The sequence below is a fragment of the Mobula hypostoma genome, chromosome 26 (genome assembly GCF_963921235.1).
Source record: "Mobula hypostoma chromosome 26, sMobHyp1.1, whole genome shotgun sequence".
NCBI classification, from domain to species: domain Eukaryota; kingdom Metazoa; phylum Chordata; class Chondrichthyes; order Myliobatiformes; family Myliobatidae; genus Mobula; species Mobula hypostoma.
In genome coordinates, this window is record NC_086122.1 from 33,438,676 (window position 1) to 33,462,972 (window position 24,297).

At 43.6% G+C, this 24,297-nt stretch overlaps 1 protein-coding gene across 2 annotated transcripts; it reads left to right on the forward strand.

Moving 5' to 3' along the window:
* dhdds (dehydrodolichyl diphosphate synthase) lies at nucleotides 1-23,482 on the forward strand. Of its 2 annotated transcripts, none has more exons than XM_063033968.1 (9): nucleotides 1-252; nucleotides 7,836-8,061; nucleotides 10,942-11,058; nucleotides 11,660-11,802; nucleotides 12,758-12,874; nucleotides 13,032-13,133; nucleotides 13,794-13,908; nucleotides 17,560-17,667; nucleotides 20,917-23,482. In XM_063033968.1, exons 2-9 carry the CDS (start codon nucleotides 7,999-8,001, stop codon nucleotides 21,166-21,168), a joined length of 1,017 nt encoding a protein of 338 aa, XP_062890038.1. In that variant the 5' UTR covers nucleotides 1-252; nucleotides 7,836-7,998; the 3' UTR covers nucleotides 21,169-23,482. The 2 variants fall into 2 exon arrangements, with proteins under 2 accessions (XP_062890038.1, XP_062890039.1); XM_063033969.1 differs by having other exon boundaries at nucleotides 1-247.
* Nucleotides 23,483-24,297: the final 815 nt, after the last annotated feature.

Consider the following 24,297-nt stretch of genomic DNA (forward strand, 5'->3'; position numbering starts at 1 on the left):
GGTTGCTATCAGGAGGAGGGGACCGGCGAGTCTACGTTGCGGCCGGGGGAACCGGCTGGGCTCGAGGACGGGAGGCCGGGCAGCGCCGGAGTCTGAGGGGAAAAGAAGCTGGTGTGGAGACGGGAAGCAGCGGAGTGAACCCCCGGCAGCCTCGGCCCTCAGCGGCGAGTGCCTCCTGCTGCTCAGCTGCTCGGCGGCCTGAGCGACGTTGCAATTCCCCATTGGATTCTACGGCAGTCAATCGAAAGTAAGGTCAGTGTTTGATTGGTTCCCAGCTTGGGATGTGGGCGGGACGAGGAAGGTCGGGCAGCCCAGGAAGGTTCAAAGGCATGTTAGGTTATGTGCTTCCTGGATTATGCTCTTCTCGTCTTGTAATTGCCTTCCATAATTCTCAGCTTTGAATGTATGATATCTTGGAATCCACAAGATAGTTACCATTAACGCCTTATTCAAGATCAGCAAGTTGCAGAAGTTCCAAAGCATTTTTTATACCTGTGTCCGATACAAGAGAGACTTCTCTTCGACTCATTCCTCATTCTCTTCTAATTATGAGTATCATGTCAGATATATTTTATATAATTATGGCCCCTTTTAACTTTATTGACTCCAAATCTCCATTCCAGTAAGAGGGAGGATGACACGTCTGCTCCCTAGTTCGGAAAATGGGTGAAACAAGTTCTCAGCTTCTACTTTATCAACAATCCCTTTCAGAATCGTGTAGATTTCAATGAGATTACCTCCCACTCTTCCAAACTTCAGTGCACGTTAATCAATCATACTCCATATATCCTTGTTGGGCAGTATCCCTCATCTCTGAGAATTGCTAAAAGGAAACAGAGATTCTTACCATTTCCGGAAAAAGAAAAGATCTGCTGGTATATGGTGCCTTTCAAAATATCATAAAGTTCTTCACTGACACTGAAGTACTATTGAAGTGTAATTGGCGTTTTAATGTAGGAACTATGACACCCAAATTATTTGTATATTTATTTACTGAGATACAGCATGGAACCAGCCCTTGGAACAACCCCCCTGATTTAATCCTGGCCTAATCACGGGACAATTTACAATGAGCAATTAACCTACCAACTGGTACATCTTTGGACTGTGGGAGGAAACCCAGGCGAAATATGGGGGGAATATACAAACTCCTTACAGGCAGTGTCGGGACACTGTAAAGTGTTGTGCTAACCATCATGCTACTATGTCTGTAACATTAGGAAAATGATAATGACCAGTTAATCAGTTTTTTGCAATGTCTGAATATCAGGCAGGTTTAGAAATGATACTTTTTGTGGAAAATATCAAAAATGCAGACTTCAAGGACAGTGTTGCTAACTTAGGCTGGACAAGTCTGGGTTGATTTAGAAACATAGAAAAACCTACAGCACAATACAGGCCCTTCAGCCCACAATGCTATGCCAAACATGTACTTACTTCGGAAATTACCTAGGGTTACCCATGACCCTCTATTTTTCTAAGCTCCAATTTCTTTGGAGTGACGGAGACTGAGGGGAGATCTGATAGAGGTTTATAAAATTTATAGATAGAGCAGGCACATCGCTAAGTGGTTAAGGCATTGGACTAGTGACCTGAAGGTCGTGAGTTCGAGCCCCAGCCAAGGGAATGTGTTGTGTCCTTGAGCAAGGCACTTAATCACACATTGCTCTGCGATGACACTGGTGCCAAGCTGTATGGGTCCTAATGCCCTTCCCTTGCACAACATCAGTGTCGTGGAGAGGGGAGACTTGCAGCATGGGCAACTGCTGGTCTTCCATACAATCTTGCCCAGGCCTGCGCCCTGGAGAGTGAAGACTTTCCAGGCGCAGATCCATGGTCTCGCAAGCCTAATGGATGCCTTTACTAGGCAGGGGAGTATCTGTTTCCTGGGGTTGAAATGTCTAACACCAGAGGGCATGTATTGAAGGTGAGGGGGGTAGGTTCAAGGGGGATGTGAGGGGTAAGTTTTTTTACCGAGAGTGGTGGATGCCTGGAATGCTGCCTGGTGTGCTGATAGAGGCAAATACATTAGAGACTTTTAAGAGAAGTTTCGATAAGCACATGAATATGAGGAAGGTGGAGGGATATGTGCATTGTGTAGATAGGAGGGCTTTGTCTGGGGGCGGGGTTATGGTTTACTTTTTAGCTGAAGAGCCAGTCCCTGTGCTGTACTGTTCAATGTAACGCCTATTTAAAGATTGGAATGTGGAATAAACAACTATGAGTCTTGGTTGAAACAAAGCGTTAATGTATTTCAACAGATGCATGAATCAAAAAGGAATAAAATGTTATCATGAAAGGATAAATTAAAAAGGAGGAGGCACATGTGCAAGATAAACACCAGTGTAGATCTTTCAACCAACACACAGCAAAGTTGCTGGTGAACACAGCAGGCCAGGCAGCATCTCTAGGAAGAGGTACAGTCGACGTTTCGGGCTGAGACCCTTCGTCAGGACTAACTGAAGGAAGAGCTAGTAAGAAATTTGAAAGTGGGAGGGGGGATCCGAAATGATAGGAGAAGACAGGAGGGGGAGGGATGGAGCCAAGAGCTGGACAGGTGATTGGCAAAGGGGATATGAGAGGATCATGGGACAGGAGGCCCAGGAAGAAAGAAAAAGGGGAGGGGGGGAAACCCAGAGGATGGGCAAGGGGTATAGTCAGAGGAACGGGGGAGAAAAAGGAGAGAGAGAGAAAGAATGTGTGTATATAAATAAATAACTGATGGGGTACGAGGGGGAGGTGGGGCATTAGTGGAAGTTAGAGAAGTCAATGTTCATGCCATCAGGTTGGAGGCTACCCAGACGGAATATAAGGTGTTGTTCCTCCAACCTGAATGTGGCTTCATCTTGACAGTAGAGGAGGCTGTGGATAACATATCAGAATGGGAATGGGATGTGGAATTAAAATGTGTGGCCACTGGGAGATCCTGCTTTCTCTGGCGAACAGAGCGTAGGTGTTCAGCAAAACCATCTCCCAGTCTGCGACAGGTCTCGCCAATACATAGAAGGCCACATCGGGAACACCGGACGCAGTATATCACCCCAGTCGACTCACAGGTTAAGTGTCGCTTCACTTGGAAGGACTGTCTGGGGCCCTGAATGGTGGTAAGGGAGGAAGTGTAAGGGCATGTGTAGCACTTGTTCCACTTACAAGGATAAGTGCCAGGAGGGAGATCAGTGGGGAGGGATGGGGGGGACGAATGGACAAGGGAGTTGCCTAGGGAGCCTGGCCTGCTGCGTTCACCAGCAACTTTGATGTGTGTTGCTTGAATTTCCAATGCCAGAGAAATCAGGACCTCCCAGTGGCCACACATTTTAATTCCACATCCCATTCCCATTCTGACATGTCTATCCACGGCCTCCTCTACTGTAAAGATGAAGCCACATTCAGGTTGGAGGAACAACACCTTATATTCTGTCTGGGTAGCCTCCAACCTGATGGCATGAACATTGACTTCTCAAACTTCCACTAATGCCCCTAATGCCCCGCCTCCCCCTCGTACCCCATCTGTTATTTATTTATATACACACATTCCCTCTCTCTCTCTCCCCCTCTCTCCCCTCTCTCTCCCCCTCTCTCTCCCCCTCTCTCTCCCCCTCTCTCTCCCCCTCTCTCTCCCCCTCTCTCTCCCCCTCTCTCCCCCCCTCTCTCCCCCTCTCTCTCCCCCTCTCTCCCCCCTCTCTCTCCCCCTCTCTCTCCCCCTCTCTCTCCCCCTCTCTCTCCCCCTCTCTCTCCCCCTCTCTCTCCCCCTCTCTCTCCCTCCTCCCCCTTTTCCTCCCCCTGTCCCTCTGACTATACCCCTTGCCCATCCTCTGGGTTTCTCCCCCCTCCCCCTTTTCTTTCTCCCTGGGCCTCCTGTCCCATGATCCTCTCATATCCCTTTTGCCTATCACCTGTCCAGCTCTTGGCTCCATCCCTCCCCCTCCTGTCTTCTCCTATCATTTTGGATCTCCCCCTCCCCCTCCCACTTTCAAATCTCTTACTAGCTCTTCCTTCAGTTAGTCCTGACGAAGGGTCTCGGCCTGAAACATCGACTGTACCTCTTCCTAGAGATGCTGCCTGGCCTGCTGTGTTCACCAGCAACTTTGATGTGTGTTGCTTGAATTTCCAGCATCTGCAGAATTCCTCGTGTTCAAGTGTAGATCTTTCGCTCTTTTTCAGTGCTGGGAAATAAAGAGAGACTTGTAAGAATATACAAACCCCATTTCCAGAAAAGTTGGGATATTTTCCAAAATGCAATAAAAACAAAAATCTGTGATATGTTAATTCACGTGAACCTTTATCTAACTGACAAAAGTACAAAGAAAAGATTTTCAATAGTTTTACTGACCAACTTAATTGTATTTTGTAAATATACACAAATTTAGAATTTGGCTGCAACACACTCAACAAAAGTTGGGACAGAGTTAAAATAAGATTGAAAAGTGCACAGAAAAGTCATGCTACTGTGACAATTATAGCCACCTGGGCTCGGGAGTACTTCGGAAAACCATTGTCACTCAACACAGTCCGTCGCTGCATCCAGAAATGCAACTTGAAACTGTATTACGCAAGGAGGAAGCCATACATCAACTCTATGCAGAAACGCTGGCAAGTTCTCTGGGCCCTAGCTTATCTCAGATGGACCGAAAGACTGTGGAACGGTGTGGTGTGGTCAGATGAGTCCACATTTCAGCTAGTTTTCGGAAAAAATGGGCGTCGAGTTCTCCGTGCCAAAGATGAAAACGACCATCCAGATTGTTATCAGTGAAAGGTGCAAAAGCCAGCATCTGTGATGGTATGGGGGTGCATCAGTGCCCACAGCATGGGTGAGTTGCATGTATGTGAAGGTACCATTGACTCTGAGGCATATATTAGGATTTCAGAGAGACATATGTTGCCATCAAGGCGACGTCTCTTCCCGGGACGTCCATGCTTATTTCAGCAGGACAATGCCAGACCACATTCTGCACTGGCTACAACAGCGTGGCTTTGTAGACACAGAGTGTGTGTGCTTGACTGGCCTGCTGCCAGTCCAGATCTATCTCCTATTGAAAATGTATGGCGCATCATGAAGAGGAGAATCAGACAACGGAGACCACGGACTGTTGAGCAGCTGAAGTCTTAGATAAAGCAAGAATGGACAAAATTTCCAATTGCAAATCTACTACAATTAGTATCCTCAGTTCCAAAACGATTAAAAAGTGTTATTAAAAGGAAAGGTGATGTAACACAATGGTAAACATGCCTCTGTCCCAACTATTGTTGAGTGTGTTGCAGCCATCAAATTCTAAATTTGTGTATGTTTACAAAATACAATTAAGTTGGTCAGTAAAACTATTGAAAATCTTTTCTTTGTACTTTTGTCAGTTAGATAAAGGTTCACGTGAATTAACATATCACAGATTTTTGTTTTTATTGCATTTTGGAAAATATCCCAACTTTTCTGGAAATGGGGTTTGTACATATCATTGTGCCTACAGTATGTCCTGAAGCTTTACACAGCCTATGATATACTTTTAAAATGTAGTTTTTGCTGTAATAAAAAGAGCAGCAGCCAATTTGTGTGCAGCAGGTTTCCACAAGTAGCCGATTTAACCTACTGTCCCACGATGTTTGCTGCTCTCTCTGTGGTCCTGAGTTTGTCAGACTGCACCGGCTGCTGTGCTTCACGTCTGCGAGCTTCACGCGATTTGCCCCAACATACGATGAACTGAGACCGGGGCTTTGGGCCTACTCCGGCTGCTCTGGAGAATCAGATCTATGGACTGGGTTTGGTTCGGAACGCTGTCGTTTGCACAATTTGTGTGTTTTCCCTTTCTCTTCACGTTAGGTGTTGGTCTTTCTTTTCTTAAATGGGTTCTTTCAGGTGGCTGCCTGTAAGCAGACAAATCCCACGATTGTCTAACTCATGCATACTTTAATAATAACCTCTACTCTGAATTCTGTGAGATGATGAAAAGATGCTGGTTATAGCTGTCCTACTGTGGAGATGCTGTGAATTTCAGATGGTGATGAGAGGGCATACAGGAGCGAGATGGTTGCGTGCACCTTACACTCAATGTCAATAAGACCAAAGAATTGATTGGATTTCAGAAAATGTAAGATGAGGGAACACACACCAGTCCTCATAGAGGGGTCGGAAGTGGAAAGGGTGAGCAATTTCAAATTCCTGGGTGTCAACATCTCTGAGGATCTAACCTGGGCCCAACATATTGATGCAGCTACTAAAACAGCAGCTATATTTCATTAGGAGTTTGAGGAGATTTGGTATGTTACCAAAGAAACTCTCAAATTTCTGCAGATGTACCATGGAGAGCATTCTAACTGCTGCGTCGCCATCTAGTATGGGGTGGGGGTGCTACTTCACAGGATCGAAGTATGCTGCAGAAAGTTGTAAACTCACCTCTGTCATGAACACTAGTCTCTGTAGTATCCAGGCCATCTTCAAGGATCGATGCCTCAAGAAGGTGTCAACAATCATTAAGGACCCCCGTCACCCAGGATGTCCCCTCTTCTCATTGCCCTCATCAGGAAGGAGGTACTGGAGCCTGAAGGCACACACTCAATGATTCAGGAACAGCTTCTTCCCCTCTGCCATCAGATTTCTAAATGGACATTGAACCCGTGAACACCACCTCATTACTTTCTTATCTATATTTTTGTACTACTTAAACTATTTGATGTACAAACTTACTGTAATTTATTTTTTTCTATTATTATGTATTGCATTATACTACTGCTGCAAAGACAGCAAATTTCATGATGTCTGCTGGTGATATTAAAATCTGATTCTGAGATCGTTTATGACCACCTGAAATGCAGATGTGATCTTGTTTTGAGGTCACATTTGAAAGATGGACAGAGCAACACTCCCTCTGTATTGGATTGAAATTGTGAGGCAAGCATTTGTGTTCATGTGTTTGGGACTCGATCTTGAAATCTTCCCAGTAAAGCAACCAACATGATCAAAGACCCCACCTCTCCTGGACATTCTCTTTTGTCACTTCTCCCACTGGGCAGGAAATACAAAAGCCTGAAGACGCATATCATCAGGATCAAGAACAGCTTCAATTGCACTGTTACAAAACTATTTAACAGTTCCCTATCATGGTGAGATGGACTCTTGACCTCACAATGTACCTCATTATAGCCTTGCACCTTATTGCCTGCCTTCATTGCACTTACTCTGTAACCACAACACTTTATTCTGTATTTTGCTGCTGGTTTCCCTTGTACTACCTCTGCACTATTGTAATAAGATCTTGCATGTGGATGCCATGCAAAACAAGTTTTTTTCATTCTACCTCCAGACATGTGACACTAATAACTCAATTTACCAATTTATTGTGCTTTTCCTGCCCTTTGGAAGAACTGCTAATTTAAATTTTCAGAATTAATCCTTCTTAAACACATTTCAAATTATACCTTGAAAGTTCCTCAAACCTGTTTCTCAGTAATTCCAGGCTGTGGATCCAGATCATCATCGATGCTGAAGTGGAGTGGGGAGAGGGGCGCGGAAATGTCCCCATTTTACCCAGGATTATGCTCTGTTGAAGAAGGAAGCAGCTTCTTATTGCTCGTTGCTCAATTTTAACACTTTAAGCACATACATTAAAACTTAAATCTTCTTTGCCCTCATTGCTCATGTCATTCTGGCAGAATCCTACTCTCGTGCCTGGCCTCCTCCTTAAAGTGCAATACCTAGAATTGTATTTAACTTGTACGGAATAATGTAAATCCTTGTGGAGAAAGGGGGAACTGAATTGACTAACATTTGAATTTTCAGCATCTGCAGAATCCCTGTTGTTTGACTAACATTTTAGTAATCATGATACCTCTTGTCTTCCCTTTAGGGAAAAATTAACTCCTCTTCTGCCTGAAGGAAACCCCCTCCATTGGGAACGGGTGGACCATCTAATGCTTTGTGGTGTATCATAATCAAAACACCCCCACACCCCCCCAGTATTATAGAATACCACTGGTCCTGGGTCTGCAGTGAAAACCATTCAACACAGAATGGCTTGGATCCAGGAAGCAGAGCTGAACTTTGTAGAGAGGTTGTGTGCGTCCATTTTAAAGGTAAATGTATCAATTTCTTTTCAATGGGATGGACAAACAAGGGATTCCACTCAGATAAAAAATTAATCATTCAGTTTTTAAATGACTTCATTGTTATACGTTCATTTGCCCTGTCAGTTGTCTGCTTGAGTAGCTGGAATTGATGTTTGCCGAGGCATAGCTGCTTTGAGCGTTAGAGGAGTGCATGCATCAGGATAGCTTGCAGGAAGTATAATCATTGCATATCATCTGCATCACTTATTGTGTTGTCGATATAGATTTACTGCATCCGTAATTGAGAATAAATATAATCTACGGTAATGTAATAGTAATTCAAGAGACAAAACCAGAAAATGGTGAAAGAACAGCTTGTCAAACAGTGTCCGTGCCCATAGAGAGAGAAACCAGTTAATTTAAGATACTGGAGAATTCACTACTGAATCCTGCAGGCTCAACATGCCCAGATGAAAGATGAGGCGTTGTTCCACAAATCTTACATTGGGCTTCTTTGTAATGATGTAGAGTGTCACAGTCAATGAGGTTTGAAACCTCCGATCTGGACTCCGAGCTTTAAGGACATGGGAACAGAATTAGGCCATTTGGCCCATCGAGTCTGCTCCACCATTTCATCATGGCTGATTGATTTCCCATTTTTCTCTCTCAGCCCCATTCTCCTACCTCACCCCATCACCTTTGATGCCCTGACTAATCACGAACCTATTAACCTCCCCCTTAAGTACATACAATTACTTGGCCTCCTCATTAAGTACATACAATTACTTGGCCTCCTCAGCCACCTGTGGCAATGAATTCCGTAGAATCAACACCCTCTGGCTGAAGAAATTTCTCCTCATCTCCTTTCTAAATGAATGTCCCTCTATTCTGAGGCTGTTCTCTCTGGTCCTAAACTCCCTCACCATAGGAAACATCCTCCCCACATTCACATTATCTAGGCCTTTCAACGTTCGATAGGTTTCAATGAGATCTCTCCTCCCCTCATTCTTCTAAATTCCAGCGAGTACAGGCCTAGAGCCATCAGTTGTTCTCGTACGGTAAGCCTTTCATTTTTGGAATCATTCTTGTGAACCTCCTCTGACCCCTCTCCAATGTCAGCACATTCTTTCTAAAATAAGGGGCCCAAAACTGTTGTCAGTACCTCAGTTGAGGCCTCACCTGTGCCTTGTACAGCATCAGCATTACATCCCTCCTTTTATATTTTCTTCCCATATGGAAAACAATCTACACCTTTATTTCTTCTACCACCACACACTTCCCGACACTATTCCACTTGCTACTTGTTGCCCATTCTTCTAATCTGTCTAAGTCCTCCTTCAGTCTGCCTGCTTCCTCAACACTACTTGCCCCTCCACTTATCTTCACATCATCCACAAATTGGCCACAAAGCTGAGATTCAAATCATTGACATACAACGTAAAAAGAAGCGGTTCCAATACTGACTCCTGTGGAACACCATTAGTCACCAGCAGCCAATCGGAAAACTTTATTCCCACTCTTTGCCTCCTGCCAATCAGCCAATGTGCCATCCATGCTAGTATTTTTCCTGTAATACCATGGGCTCTTGTTGAGCAGCCTCATGTGTGGCACCTTGTCAAAGGCCTTCTGAAAATCCAAGTACACAGCATCCACCGATTCTCCTTTAACCATCCTTGTTATTTCCTCAAAGAATTGTAACATTTGTCAGGCAAGATTTTTCCCTTAAAGAAACCATGCTGACTTTGGCCTATTTTATCATGTGCCTTCAAGTACCTCGAAATCACATCCTTAACAATGGACTCCAACACCTTCCCAACCACTGAAATCAGGCTAATTAGCCTATAATTTCCTTTCTTCTACCTCCTTCCCATCTTGAAGTGTGAAGTGACATTTGCATTTTTCCAGTCCAGAATCTAGTGATTCTTGAAAGATGTCTGCTAATGCCTCCACATTCTCTTCAGCTCCTGGGGTGTTGTCCATCTGGTCCAAGTAACTTTTAAGTTTCCCAAGCTCCTTCTTCCTAGTAAGAGCAACTGTACTCACTCCTGTCCCTGACACTCGAACCTCCAGCATACTGCTAGTGTCTTCCGCAGTGAAGACTGATGCAAAATACTTATTCAGTTCACCCGCCAATTCCTTGTCCCCCATTACTACCTCTCCAGCGTCATTTTTCCAGCTGTCCAATATTTACTCTTGCTTCTCTTTAACTCTATATAACTGGAAAAAAAACTTTTGGTATCCTCTTTGATATTGTTGGCTAGCTTATCTTTATATTTAATCTTTTCCGACTTATGGCTTTTCTAGCTGCCTTGTGTTGGTTTGTAAGGGTTTCCCAATCTTCTGATTTACCACTTATTTTTATATGCCCTCACTTTTTGCTTTTATATTGGCTTTGACTTCCCTTATCAGCCACGATCATGTTATCCTGCCTTTAGAATACTTTTTCTTCTTTGGGATGTACGTATCTATTCTGTGCCTTTCAGATTGTTCCTAGAAGCTATAGCCATCACTGCTGTGCCATCATCCCTGCTAGTATCCCCTTCCATTCAACTTCGGCTGGCTCCTCTCTCATGCCTCTGTAATTCCATGCATGCTGTCTGTCTTGCTGAGTATTTCTAGAATTTTTAAATTTTATTTCAGATTTCCAACATCCACAATATTTAGCTTCAGCTCTTTATAATTTTCCTCAGGATGTGAGAGAGTAGTTTCTGTTTGCGGGTCATAGTCAAACTCAAATCCTGCACTTCACAACGATTATTCACTGTATACTGGGCAAATGCTCCAATTAAGTGTTACGAGGGATTCACTGAACGGTTTCTCACTACAAGGCACCACATCCTTTATTAAAAGTATCTGAAAACTTATAGTGATTTCTGAAAGCAAACATATTTTTTTCCTGTCCTGCAGGTTGGTCCCATGCCTAAGCACGTGGCCTTCATCATGGATGGGAATAGACGTTATGCACAGAAGTGTCGAGTAGAACGAGAACAGGGCCACTCTCAGGGATTTGAGAAACTAGCTGAGGTAAAAATTACATCCATGTGGCAAGTTCATTTATCAAATACTGTTTTTTTTATTGTGATTAAGAATGCCTTATTTTAATACTGGGGATTCTGATTTTAAAAACTTAAACTCTGATTTTTAATTTTCTTGTGGGAACAACGTTTCCTTTGAAATACTGTCTAGGCAGATGAAATGCTATTTAAAATACTAATGCTTTATTTTGCAAAATACAGAATAGCGAGAACTCAGTATTTCCAGAAAAACTTCAACTTCATAACTGATAAACATCATGTTCTTTTGATTAATTACTCTATTAATTATTGACTGTTCTGTTGTATATCTTACTATACATACTTTTTTTAAAATACTATGATTTGCACATTCAGACGGAGACATAACATAAGGATTTTTAACTCATTTATGTGAAGGATGTAAGAAATAAAGTCAATTCAATTCAATTTAGATCCGACAGATTGAACAAAGACTCCAAATGATAGACATATGAGATCTAAAAGCAATATCTTGAGTAAGAAGTGTAGAAAAGATTAGGTGTTTTTTCTTTGACAGGGATTGATGACTATGAGATGTTACACTAAAATAGCAGGTTGGTGTTCTTTTGTAGACTCTTCGATGGTGTTTGAACCTGAATATACGAGAAGTGACTGTTTACGCTTTCAGTATTGAGAATTTCAAGCGTTCTAAAGAGGAAGTGGATGGGCTAATGGAACTTGCACGACAGAAGTTCACAAGGCTCCTTGAGGAACAGTAGGTTTCCAGGAAATTACATTGAATAACTATACAAAGTCTGAAAACAGATTGCTGTTGTGGCACCTATCACACGTCAGCATTTTTAACTGCTTTTTTTCAACGGTGTTTTTGCAGCGATCCTGTTTCTGAATCTTAGCCATAGTACCTGTCATAAAGGCCCATACACTCTGTCCTGTTTGTCTTCTAATGTTGACTGATGACTCCACACTGAGGCACCCAGTAGCAATAGTCCTGGTGACTCAGTCTCTACCCCCATCTGCGGGTCTGGCAGATACTAAAACCTGTAGACATCTACTACCAAGCTCAAGGACTGTTTCTATCCCATTGCTATAACACTATTGAACAGTCCCCTAGTACTCATGACTTCACAATCAATGTCGTTCTGGCCTTGCACCTTGTTGTCCGCCTGCACTGTGCTTTCTCTGGAACTGTAACACATTATTCTGCATTCTGTTAATAATGCTTTCCTTTGTACTACTTCAGTGCACTGTTGCAATGAAATTATCTGCATGGATGCCATGGAGAGCAAAAATCTTCACTTTAATTCTGTATGTGTGACAATAATAAACCAATTTACCAGTAGAACACAACTCCTGGTCACGAGGGAGGACGCTTGCTTGCAGTCTGATCCTACCTTGGGTTAGAGCAGGAGTTTCCAACCTGGGGTCCATGGCATGGTTGCGAACCTCTGGGAGGGATAAATAATCAGTGAGGGTTCTTGTTGATTGTAATCATCATTGAACCACCTCTTGACATTTCATTTTTAATTTTGATTAGTTAGAAGATACTGTTGTTTTGTTTTTAATATTTCGAAGCTGACATAGAAAATCATAGGCAGTAATAAAGTCTGCTTAATCTCATTTGAATCCTCTTTACTCTTAGATATACAAGTGTGAATATTCCTGCGATATTTATTAACAATGAATGAATTGCTTTAATTGTTGTTCACTAGGGAGAACTTGAAGAAATATGGTGTCCGTATCAGAGTTTTAGGGAATCTGACCCTTTTGCCTGTTGATATTCAAGAGCTGATTGCACAGGCTATGCTAGCAACACAGAGTTATAACAAGTAAGGATGTCTGCTGTGCTGTGCTGTGCGTGCGTGCGTGTGTGTGTGTGTGTGTGTCTGTCTGTCTGTCTGTCTGTCTGTCTGTCTGTCTGTCTCTCTGTCTAGTACTCCAGCAGGAATGGATGTGATCCTCATTAACTGCCCGGCTCTATTTCAGATGTTTCCTGAATGTGTGCTTTGCCTACACCTCTCGGCATGAGATCACCAGTGCAGTCCGTGAAATGGCGTTGGGAGTCGAGGAAGGATTATTGAGGGCCAGGTAACACCCCTGCATAATGTGTACGCAGAGGTAGAGAGAGGTCAATTTCTTCCGTGCTTCTGTGGGAAATGGGGTCTACAATTGAACTAATGAAGGTTGGGACGAAGAATTGTAGAATATTTTATTTTAGTTTATTTTTATTGAGATACAGGGTGGAATAGGCCCTTCTGGACCTTTGAACCCTGCCACCCAGCAAACCCCCCCCCAATTTGATCCTAGTGTAATCGAAAGACAATTTGTAATGACCACTTAACCTACCAGCCGGTATGTCTTCGGACTGTGGGAGGAAACCCATGCGGTCACGGGGAGAACGTACAAACTCCTTACTAGCAGCAACGGGAATTGAACCCTAGTCGCCTGTACCGTAAACCGTACTGCTAACCACTACGCTGCCATGCTGCTATATGAGGTGTTGTTGTTTAGTATCAGTGGAAGGTGGTGAGGATGGGAATGAACCATGAGGATTTTTGTGGGAGAGGTAAGCTGAACGATGTTGATCATGGTGGATAAGAAATAGTGGTGGTTGGGGTAAGCGTAGATGGAGAGTTTGGTTAATTTCGAGTCTGTGGTTAGGTGCCAGTGATGGTGCACTTCAAAGGTATGGCAGTGGTGTTTGCTGTCCTATTTTATGGCTTTAATCTCAGCTCTTTTGTGTTTCAGTGATCTCTCTGAAGCCCTGCTGGCCAAGTGTCTGTACTCCAGCAGTTCCCCAGACCCAGACCTGTTGATCCGGACATCGGGAGAGGTTCGTCTCAGCGACTTTTTGTTGTGGCAGGTAAGGTTCTGACGTGGGAATGTTGTTTTATTCATTCATTGTAAAATTTAGTTTTACCATTTCACAAATTTCTGTTAAACAATGCATTCTGTTTGCAGGAATCATTCTTTTTGACCCTATATCCAGGGTTTATGTATTTGGTACTCAGGAATTAAAGGAATGAATGTTCTCCTATTTTATATGTTTGTGAAACGTGCAAAAATTAATTTATTTTCGGTTAAACTCCAATCACCTGTGACAGAAAGCGTTGCTATTAGAAACTGTTACCGCACAATCCAGTTTTTTTTTGCCATGGTGTTGAATGCATTAAACACCAATTCTTTAACTTTGTTGATAATTTGCTTTTTATTATTTTAAACATAATTGTGGAATCAGTTTGATTGTGAATGCTGAAAGAAAAATTGAACAGGGATATTCGACAATTAGCTCTTCAAACAAAAGCAGAGAAGTCTGGAAAAGCTCAGCATCCCTGGGAGGTGAAAAAGACACAACATGTCAGATTGGAGAGCCTTCATTTCACAATGCAATCTAACTTGCTGAGTTTTCCCAATATTTTCATTTTCTTTTAGATTTACACTCTCTGGAGTTTTTTGAAATTTTCAATTAACCACCTCAATCTTATTGTTCTATACAGTGAAATCATTCCATGACCTAACTAAGCTTAGGTTAATTAAAAATGTATATCCTTCTCAGTTTTAAAATTAAATATTGAGCTAGTTTCAAATGCCATTTACAGAAGAGGGTTCCATAGTTTTACCACACATTAGAAGTACAGGTTAAAACTTTCTAGTCTGGCACCCTTAGGACCTGACTGGTGTAGACCAGAGAAATAGCTCCTGATCATCTTCTAAGCAGGAGAACTGTTTTTAAGTGTTGCACACTCCCTGGTTTGTGAAAGAGTTCTGAGGACTCACTATAACCCAAAGTTTCCTTAAGTCAGAAATGCTTTGGCTGTCATAGCAAAAATGAGACTAATGGGTTAATGCTGTACGTTTTAGCACAAGTCTCCCCAGTCAGAAATTCTGCAGAAATTGGAGAAGCAATTCATGATCCTGCCACATAACTCATTAATAATTTGGTGAATAAATGTGCTAACAATGCAGGCACCACTATTCCCTTCACTCAGTTGGAATAACTCCTGCGATCTCAATTTTGCTCAGCTAATTTATGACAAAAACACAATACTTCATGAAATCTGGAACAAAAACTGAAAATGTTGTAAATACTCAACAAGTCAGGAAGCACCTGTAGAGGGGGAAAAAAAACTAGTATTTCTGGTTAAATCCCATTCATTAAAATGTACTTGTTTCCTAATTAGTTCAATTAATCTTCATTTGCACAAGTTGCACTTTTAGCTATTAATCTGATATGAGAGTCTTCTGGTTACTCTTATGAACAATATCTATGGTCTGTGCTATTTATGCTACATCAACGACTACATTGGTGCTGCTTCCTGCACCCATGCTGAGCTCATCAATCTCATTAACTTTGCCTCCAACTTCCACCCTGCCTTCAGTTTACTGGGTTTTCTGACACCTTTCTTGATCTCTTTCTGTCTCCATCTCTGGAGATAGACTACCTATTAATATCGTTTATGAACCCTCTGACTCTCACGACTATCTGGACTGTACGTCTTTCCAGCCTATCACTTGTAAAAACGCTATTCCATTCCCTCAGTCTCTGCCACATCTGCTCTCAGGGTGCAGCTTTTCATTCCAGAACAACTGAGATATCCTTCTAAGAAAGGGTCTTCCCTTCCTCCACCATCAACACTGCCCTCACCCACATCTCTTCCATTTTGCACATATCTGCTCTCACCCCATTCTCCCACTGCCACACCAGGGGTAGGGTTCCTCTTGTCCTCACCTACCACCCCAGCAGCCTCCCCATCCAGCACATAATTCTCCGTAACTTCCGCCACCTCTAAGGGGATCCCTCCAGCAAGCACATCTTTCCCTCTGACCCACTCCACTTTCCACAGGGATCGCTCCCTATACGACTCCCTTGTTCACTCGTCCCTGCCCACTGATCTCCCTCCTGGTACTTATCCTTGCAAACGGAACGAGTGCCACACCTGCCCCTACACCTCCTCCCTCACTATCATTCAGGGCAAAAAACAGTCTTCCAGGTGAGGCGACACTTCACCTGTGAGTCTGTTTGGCTCACCTACTGTATCTGGTGCTCCCAATGTGGCCTCCAGTAGTGTGAGACCCGACATAGTTTGGAGACCACTTAATCAAGCACTTTCGCTCCATCCGCCACAAAAAATGGGATTTCTTAGTGGCCACCAGTTTCAATTCTATTTCCCATTCTCATTCCGACATATCAGTCCATGGCCTCCTATACTGTTGCGATGAGGCCATACTCGGGTTGGAGGAGCAACACCTTGTATTCCATCTGGGTAGCCTCCAACCTGATGGCATGAATATTGATTTCTCAAACTTCTGGTAATTGCCCCCCTCCCCAACCTTCACCATTCCCATTTCCCTCTCTCACCTTATCTCCTCACCTGCCATCACCTCCCTCTGGTGCATCTCACCCTTCCTTTCTTCCATGGCCTTCTATCCTCTCCTATTAGATTCCCCCTTCTCCAGTCTTTATCTTTTTCATCAATGAACTTACCACCTCTTTACTTCATCCCCTCCCCGTCTCCCGGTTTCACCCATCACAAGCCACCTTGTACCACTTCTTTCCCTCCCCCCACCTTCTTACTCTGACTCGTTCCACCTTCCTCTCCAGACCTGATGAAGGGTCTCAGCCTGAAATGTCAACTGTTTAGTCTTTGCCAGAGATGCTGCCTGGCCTGCTGAGTTCCTCCAGAACGTTGTGTGTATCTATGATCTCATCCCTGTCTGCTGCTTCTCAAAAAGAGTCTGCCATTTATTTTCCTTCGTCACAAGTTCAAATTTATTGTCACCTTACTGTACATACATACAACCAAATGAAACAATGTTCCGCTGGACTACGGTGCACCCACACAACATATATCACACACAACACATAAACTAAAATATTAAACTATAAATAAGTTTTTAAAATATAATACAAAATGCATGTAGTAAAGTGCAGCACAGGTAAACAGTTCACTGGCCTAGTGATAAGACTTTGGTATTCATTAATCTCACAGCCCCGAGGGAAGAAGTTGTTGCCCAGTCTGTCAGTCCTATACTCCTGATGGTAGTGGGTCAAAGAGCTTGTGGGATGGGTAGTAGGGATCCTCAACAATGCTTTGGGCCCTTCATCTGTAACACTCCCAGTAAATAGAGGACACTGTCCACCACCTCCTTATATGAATGTCTCTATTCTGCAACTAAAGCATCTGTACTGTAAAGGTCATCATTGTTTTATTGTTGTTCACCTACTAAGCTTGGAGTCCAATTTATTCAGGACTCACCCCATTGAAATTGTCCCTTGATATTTTTTTTTACATCTTTCAGTGGTCAAAAGAAAGCTCTTGAAATATCAATAGTGACTCTTTGAAAGAGCAATCCAGTTGTTTCATTCAAATGATTTTTCCTTCAGCTATGCTCAAACTCTTCCAAAGGCCACTACAGAATGTTTGCCACCCTTTTGGGCATTCCATTTTTGTTTTTCATTGTTTAAGTTATTATCTCCAAGTATTAGTTAAGTAGTGATTGTTTGCCTTTATAGACCTCTCATTCATGTTTGGTGTTCCAACCTGTGTTGTGGCCTGAGTATACGTTCTGGAATCTATGTCAGGCCATCCTGCAGTACCAAGTCAACTATCCTGCCCTTCAGGTGAGTACTCTTTGCTCCATGGAATAAATTTATAGGACTTTTTCAGGAAGGGTTGGGGGGTGAGGCAGTGGAGAGTAGTGGGGCATGGGACTTGAGAAAGAGGAGCACTGGAAATGATGCAACACAAACAAAACGCTGGACAGCATCTGTGGAAAAGAATACAGTCAACGTTTTGGGCTGAGACCCTTCATTAGGACTGGAGAAAAAAAGATCAGGAGTCAATGTAAGTAGGTGTGGGGGAGGGTAAGAAGAAACACAAGGTGATGGGGTGAAACCAGGAGGTGGGGGGCGGGGGAAGAGTGGTGAAATTGATTTGTGAAAGAGATAAAGGGTTGGAGAAGGGAGAATCTGATAGGAGAGGACAGAAGGTCATGGAAGAAAGGAAAGCGGGAGGAGCACCAGAGGGAGGTGGTGGACAAGTAAGGAGATGAGGTGAGAGAGGGAAATGGAAATGGGGTCTGGTGAAGGGGGGGGGGCATTACCGAAAGTTTGAGAAAACAATGTTCATGCCATCAGGTTGGAGGCTACCCAGATGGAATATAAGGCATTGCTCCTCCAACCTGAGTATGGCCTCATCATGGCAACTGACATGACGGAATGTGAATGGGAAGTAGAATTAAAATGAGTGGCCACTGGGAGATTCTGCTTTTTCTGGCGGACAGAGATTAGGTGCTCAGCAAAGTGGTCTCCCAATCTATGTCGGGTCTCACCGATATACAGGAGGCCACACTGGGAGCACCGGACACAGTATATCACCCTAACAGGCTCACAGGTGAAGGGTTGCCTCACCTGGAAGAGCTGTTTTGGGCCCTGAATGGTAGTGAGGGAGCAGGTGCAGGAGCAGGAGCAGGTTTAGCACTTGTTCCACTTGCAAGGATGAGTGCCAGGAGGGTGATCACTGGGGAGGGACAAGTGAACAAGGGAGTCGCGTAGGGAGAGATCCCTGCGGAAAGCAGAAAGTGCCGGGGGGGGGGGAGGGAAAGATGTTCTTGGTGGTGGGATCTCATTGGAGATGGTGGAATTTATGGAGAATTATGTGCTGGATGCAGAGGCTGGTGGAGTGGTAGGTGAATTCAAGGGGAATACCTGGTGGGGTAGCGGGAGGATGGGGTGAGGGCAGATGTGTGTGAGATGGAAGAGATGCAGCTGAGGGCGGTGTTGATGGTGGAGGAAGGGAAGCCCCTTTCTTTGAAGAAGGAGGACATCTCCTTTGTTCTAGAATGAAAAGCCTCATCCTGACAGCAGATGTGGCGGAGACGGAGGAAATGAGGGTAACTGGGTGGGAAGAGGTAGCTGTGAGAGTCATTGGGTTTATAAAAGATATCCATAGATAAACTGTCTCCAGAGATAGAGACAGATTGAGAAAGTGGAGGGAGGTGTTGGAAACAGACCAGGTAAATTTGAGGGCTAGGTGGAAGTTGGAGGCAAAGTTGATGAAGTCGACGAGCTTCACATGGGTACAGGAAGCAGCATCAATGCAGTTGTCCATGTAGGGAAAGTTGGGGAGTGATACCAGTGTAGGCTTAGAACGTAGTCTCTTTCACGTAGTCGACAAACAGGGAGGCATAGCTGGGACCCATGTGAGTGCCCATGGCTACACCCTTTGTTTGAAGAAAGCTGAAGGAGAAATTATTGACATGAGAAGATCGCAACTCTGGAAATTATGCAGTGAGATTTGATACCTCAGTCCTTCAAGAAGCACTGAAACCAACTAAAGACTGCTTCCTCGGTTGAGCATGGGATCTTACCAACTTTTATTTAAGTGAATGCAAAGTTTAAAGTAAATTTATTGTTCCTTCTTCCTGATGGCAACAGTGAGAAGAGAGCATGATCTGGGTGGTGGGGGTCCCGGATGATGGATACTGCTTTCCTGCAACAACACTCCATGTAGATGTGCTCAATGGTGGGGAGGTCGTATCTATTACTTTTTGTATAATTTTCTATTCAAGGGCATTGCTACTTCTACACCAGCCAGTCAATATACTCTCCATCACATATCTGTAGAAGTTTGTCAAAATTTTAGATGTCATGCCAAATCTTTGCAAACTCCTAAGGAAGAAGAGATGCTACCATGCTTTCTTCACAGTGGCAGTTACGTACTGGGCCCAGGACAGGTCCTCTGAAATGATGACAGCGAGGAATTTAAAGTTGCTGACCCTCTCCACCTCTGATGAGGACTGGCTCATGGATCTCTGGTTTTCTCCTCCTGAAGTCAATAATCAGCTCCTTGGTCTTGCTGACATTGAATGAGAGGTTGTTGTTGTGGCACTACTCAGATTTCAATCTCCCTCCTACATGCTGATTTGTCACCACCTTAGACAGTGGTGTTGTTAGCAAACTTGAATATGGCATTGGAACTGTGCTAAGCCACACAGTCATAGGTGTAAAGCCGGTAGAGCAGGGGACTAAGCACACAGTTTTGTGGCACACTTGTGCTGATGGAGATTGTGGAGGAGATGCTGTTGCCAATCCAAACAGACTGGGGTCTGCAAGTGAGGAAATAGAGGATCCAATTGCATAAGGAGGTATTGAGGTGAAGGTCTTGAAGCACAGATCTCGAAACCTTCGTCAGTAATTCAGTTATCTGAAGAGGATAAATAGTGACAGTCTTTCTCTTGGATGCAACTGTTTGACATATGTAGAATGCATGACTTACTTGCCCATTGTTTTTGGGGTTTCATCATCATCATCATCAGGTGCCATGCCCAGTTTGAGCTTTGATTGCCATGGTCCTCACACTCCTGATTCGGGTCAAGTGGATCAATTCATTGGTATTCATTTCCAGTTCTCTGGCTGCTGTCTCCATCATCATTTGTCTTTGACTTCCTCTTGCTTTCTTCCTTTCAATCTTTCCCATAATTACCGTGCATTCTAACTCCTCTTTCCTAATCACATGTCCAATGAAGTTGCATTGCCTTTTCATGATCTCATACATTATTTCTCTTTTTGTGTTCACTCTGTTCACGACATCCTCATTAGCTATTCATTTTGTCCATGATATTCTTTGCATCCTCCTCAAAAACCACATCTCTGCTGCTTCAATTTGTTTCCTCATGTTACGAGCTATTGTCCAACATTCTGAGCCATATGACATAACTGGATAAACGGGTTTACAGTTGTTATTTAGACCTAACTGCCCACCAAATGGATACTGTAAGATAGCAAACACAGAATCATCCAGTATATAGATCTATTGACGTCCACCAAATTTGTTTTGCAGGTGAAATAAATTATCTTTTTATTTTGTAGAAAGCAAAAATGTTGCAGGAAGCAGCATGCCAGCAGCAGCAGTTGGATGTGGATCGTATCTGTGTACAGGAGGAAACAGGTTCTTGCACGACAGGGGAGATGGGAGGTATCGAGTGCAAACAGGAACTAATCCTAAAGTACGCCAGAGAACGAGAGGAAAGAGTCTCCAACTTTCTACTGGAGCTGGAGAACAAAAGGAAGAATTTCCTCCAAGACCTTGTGAGGGGCTCCACGCCATTTCTACGTGTTTAGGCCTCACTAGCTCCCCTGATAAAGACAACAGAACGAATACCCAAGATGTGAGTGAGTGAAAAGCCTCCATCATGTATCTGTGCTGGTACTGATGCTCTTGATCCAGATAGCTCCACTATCCACTAAGCATAGATTGCTGCTCGGGGTCTTCTCCCCCTCCATTCCGGACTGGTGGGCTTCTCACACTGACTTCTGGGTGAATGAAATGTGGCTGCCTCCACAAAGAAAAAACAATGTCTTAGTAGCCCCAAATGGCACTACAAACTGCTTATGTTTAAATCCTGTAGCTACGTGGTGTTGTTAAATATGATGCTCTGTTAATATGAAGGTTGCATAATTGTTAATTTTCTGTCTTGTGCCAGCCTGGTACTTGCTGCATGTTACGCCACTGGCGTTTGGAGCAGCAATGAAGGTCTTCCTTCTTTCTCTGTCCTAGGTCGCTCAAATGTAAAAGGATTCTTCACAGCTGTTTCTGTAACCGTTTTTACTAATCAGGCTTGATAGCTCTGAGCTGAACCCCCAAACTCTTCGTCTGGCCTCTTTCCCTTGACCTGTTTGGCATGGGTGACCCGACTAAGACCCAAAGTATAAAGCCAACAAAGCTGTCCAGGTCGTTGAGGCATGCGTCTCCAAATCACGACAACATTGAGGTCCTCTTAAAGATAAAATGTTATGATATTCTCACCCCGTGAGTGGCGGTCTGACTCTTCTCCCTGGCAATCGGCATCAGTCGTTAACAATCTGAACTATAGCAACACATCCCAGCTCGGTGATCTACCCTCTACCCTTCCCTTACAAATGATTTGGGATCTTCTGGCAATAGCGTCGTAACCAATCTCTCTCTCCAATGGTGAAACTTGTTCCCCAGCACCACCATCACCAAGGGTCCCCACACTGTTCTGAAATCTGAACATAAAACTGCTATTTTTATACCTAATTGCCTCAGCAGTTATGGATATTGATTATGATGTTTGAATTCCTTACTTATAAGATCAATTGCCATTCACAGTAGAGGTGTTAAAAGTCCATTGAAACTTTAAGCGGACAGCCAATGATACCTTGAACTTAGTGAAGACAATAAGATTAAGAGCAGAATTAGGCCCATTGAGTCTGCTCCACTTCATCTGAGCTGATCCATTTTTCCTCTCAGACCCAATCTCTTGCCTTCTCCCCGTATCCTTTCATGCCCTGACTAATCAAGAATCTATCACCCTCTGCCTTACATATACCCAATGACCTGGCCTCCAAAGCCGCCTGTGGCAACGAATTCCACAGAATTCTTTGGCTAAAGAAAAATCTCATCTCAATTCTAAAAGGATGCCTCTCTATTCTGAGGCTGTGTCCTCTGATCTTAGACTCCCCCACCATAGGAAACATCTCCACATCCACTCTATTGAACCTTTCAGCATTCTGTAGGTTTTAATGAAGTCACCCCTCGCTCTTCTGAGTTCCAGTGAGTAGAGCCAGGAGCCATCAAACGCTCCTCATGTGACAAGCCTTTCAATCCCAGAATCATTTTCATGAAAAAAGACAATCGAGCCTTAGTTATTGGGTATGTTTGACATCCTTCTTTTATCTCATCTGTCCCCGGCACCCACTTTTGTGTAAAGAGACGCTATGTTTTAGGAAGACCTTTCTTGACCAGTGTCACTACAGAGGCGTACAGTCTGTCTTGTCTGCTGCTTCTGGTGGTCTCACTTGACTACAACTGCCCCAGGCATCTTCCGCAATAGGAGACTCAATCATTGGTGTGGGGGGGGGAAGAAGGGGCAGACAGGAGATTCTGTGGTTGTAAAGAGACTCTGGAATGGTTCGTTGCCTCCCTGATCCCAGGGTCCAAGATGTCACAGATCAGCTACGGAACATTCTCAAGTAGGCAGAAGTCGCCATGCACGTTGGCACAAATGACATGGGTAGAGAAAAGGGTAAGGTACTGCAGAGTGAAAATTGGGAACTCGGGAAGATGTTAAAAAGCATGACTTCATGGGTAGTAGTTGCAGGATTACTTCTAGTGCCACATGTGAGGGTAAGAATAGGTTATGGCAAATGAATGTGTGGCTGAAAATTGGTGTAGGAGACATTCATATTTTTAAACCATTGGGGTCTCTTTTGTTGCAGAGGTGATCTGTACAAGAGAAACTAGATGGGAATGAAAATCCTTCAGGCAGATTTGCTCACACTATTAGGGTGGGTTTAAGTAGCACACATCAAAGTTGCTGGTGAACGCAGCAGGCCAGGCAGAATCTCTAGGAAGAGGTACGGTCGACGTTTCAGGCCGAGATCCTTTGTCAGGACTAACTGAAGGAAGAATTAGTAAGAGATTTGAAAGTGGGAGGGGGATAGGGTGGGTTTAACCTAGATTGGTAAGGGCTGGAGTCCCAAGCAACGTGGAATCAAAGGAGATGCAAGCCAACGATAGCAAGTTGAATAGGTATGAGAGACAGGACAATGGCCAGGAGTAAGGAAAGTCTTTTGGGTTAAAATACATTTATTGCAGTGCAAGATGGAGTAGGATAGCTATGTGATATTGGGACATGAATAAAGGAAGAACAGGGTTTGCTGCTTAATGTTCTAGGTTACAGGTGGGATAGAGGCTGAGGAAAGAGGAGGGGGAATTGCATTTTTGATCCGATTCGCAGCAAGGCTTTTTATTGGTGGAGCTGAGAAATAAGAAGTGGGAGGATAGGTCCTCGAATAGTCAACAGGAATTAAATGGACTAATATGCAGAGATTGTGTAGTTGTAAGAATAATAGGGTAATCATAGTGGGGAATGTTAAATTTCCTGACACAGACTGGCACTGCCATACTGTTAGGGCTTAAATGGGATGGAATTTAAGTGCATTCAGGAAACTTCCCTTAGGCAGTATATAGAGGGCTCTGGGCCCAAAAAGCAGGTACAATATAGCCCCCCTGTTAGACATACTGATTTAAGAAATCTTCCTTGGTGTTACAAATTCAAAATTTCTTGCTCTAAGGATCAACCAGTCACAATTTTGTTTTTACACCTTTCCCTAATTTACCTGCATATGTTTCCCAGTTGCTATTGGAGGGTCTGTAGTACAATCCCATCACAGTGACTGCATCTTTCTTTATTTCACCTTCCTTTTTAAATTTTGAGTCATTTGTTT

What these genes read in the sequence shown, in the direction of transcription:
- dhdds (XM_063033968.1), top strand. Translation starts at nt 7,999, where the DNA reads ATGGCTTGGATCCAGGAAGCAGAGCTGAACTTTGTAGAGAGGTTGTGT. An exon ending in ACAAGGCTCCTTGAGGAACA is followed by an intron (nt 11,803 to 12,757) that starts GTAGGTTTCCAG and finishes GTTGTTCACTAG; the next exon opens with GGAGAACTTGAAGAAATATG. An exon ending in GCAACACAGAGTTATAACAA is followed by an intron (nt 12,875 to 13,031) that starts GTAAGGATGTCT and finishes GCTCTATTTCAG; the next exon opens with ATGTTTCCTGAATGTGTGCT.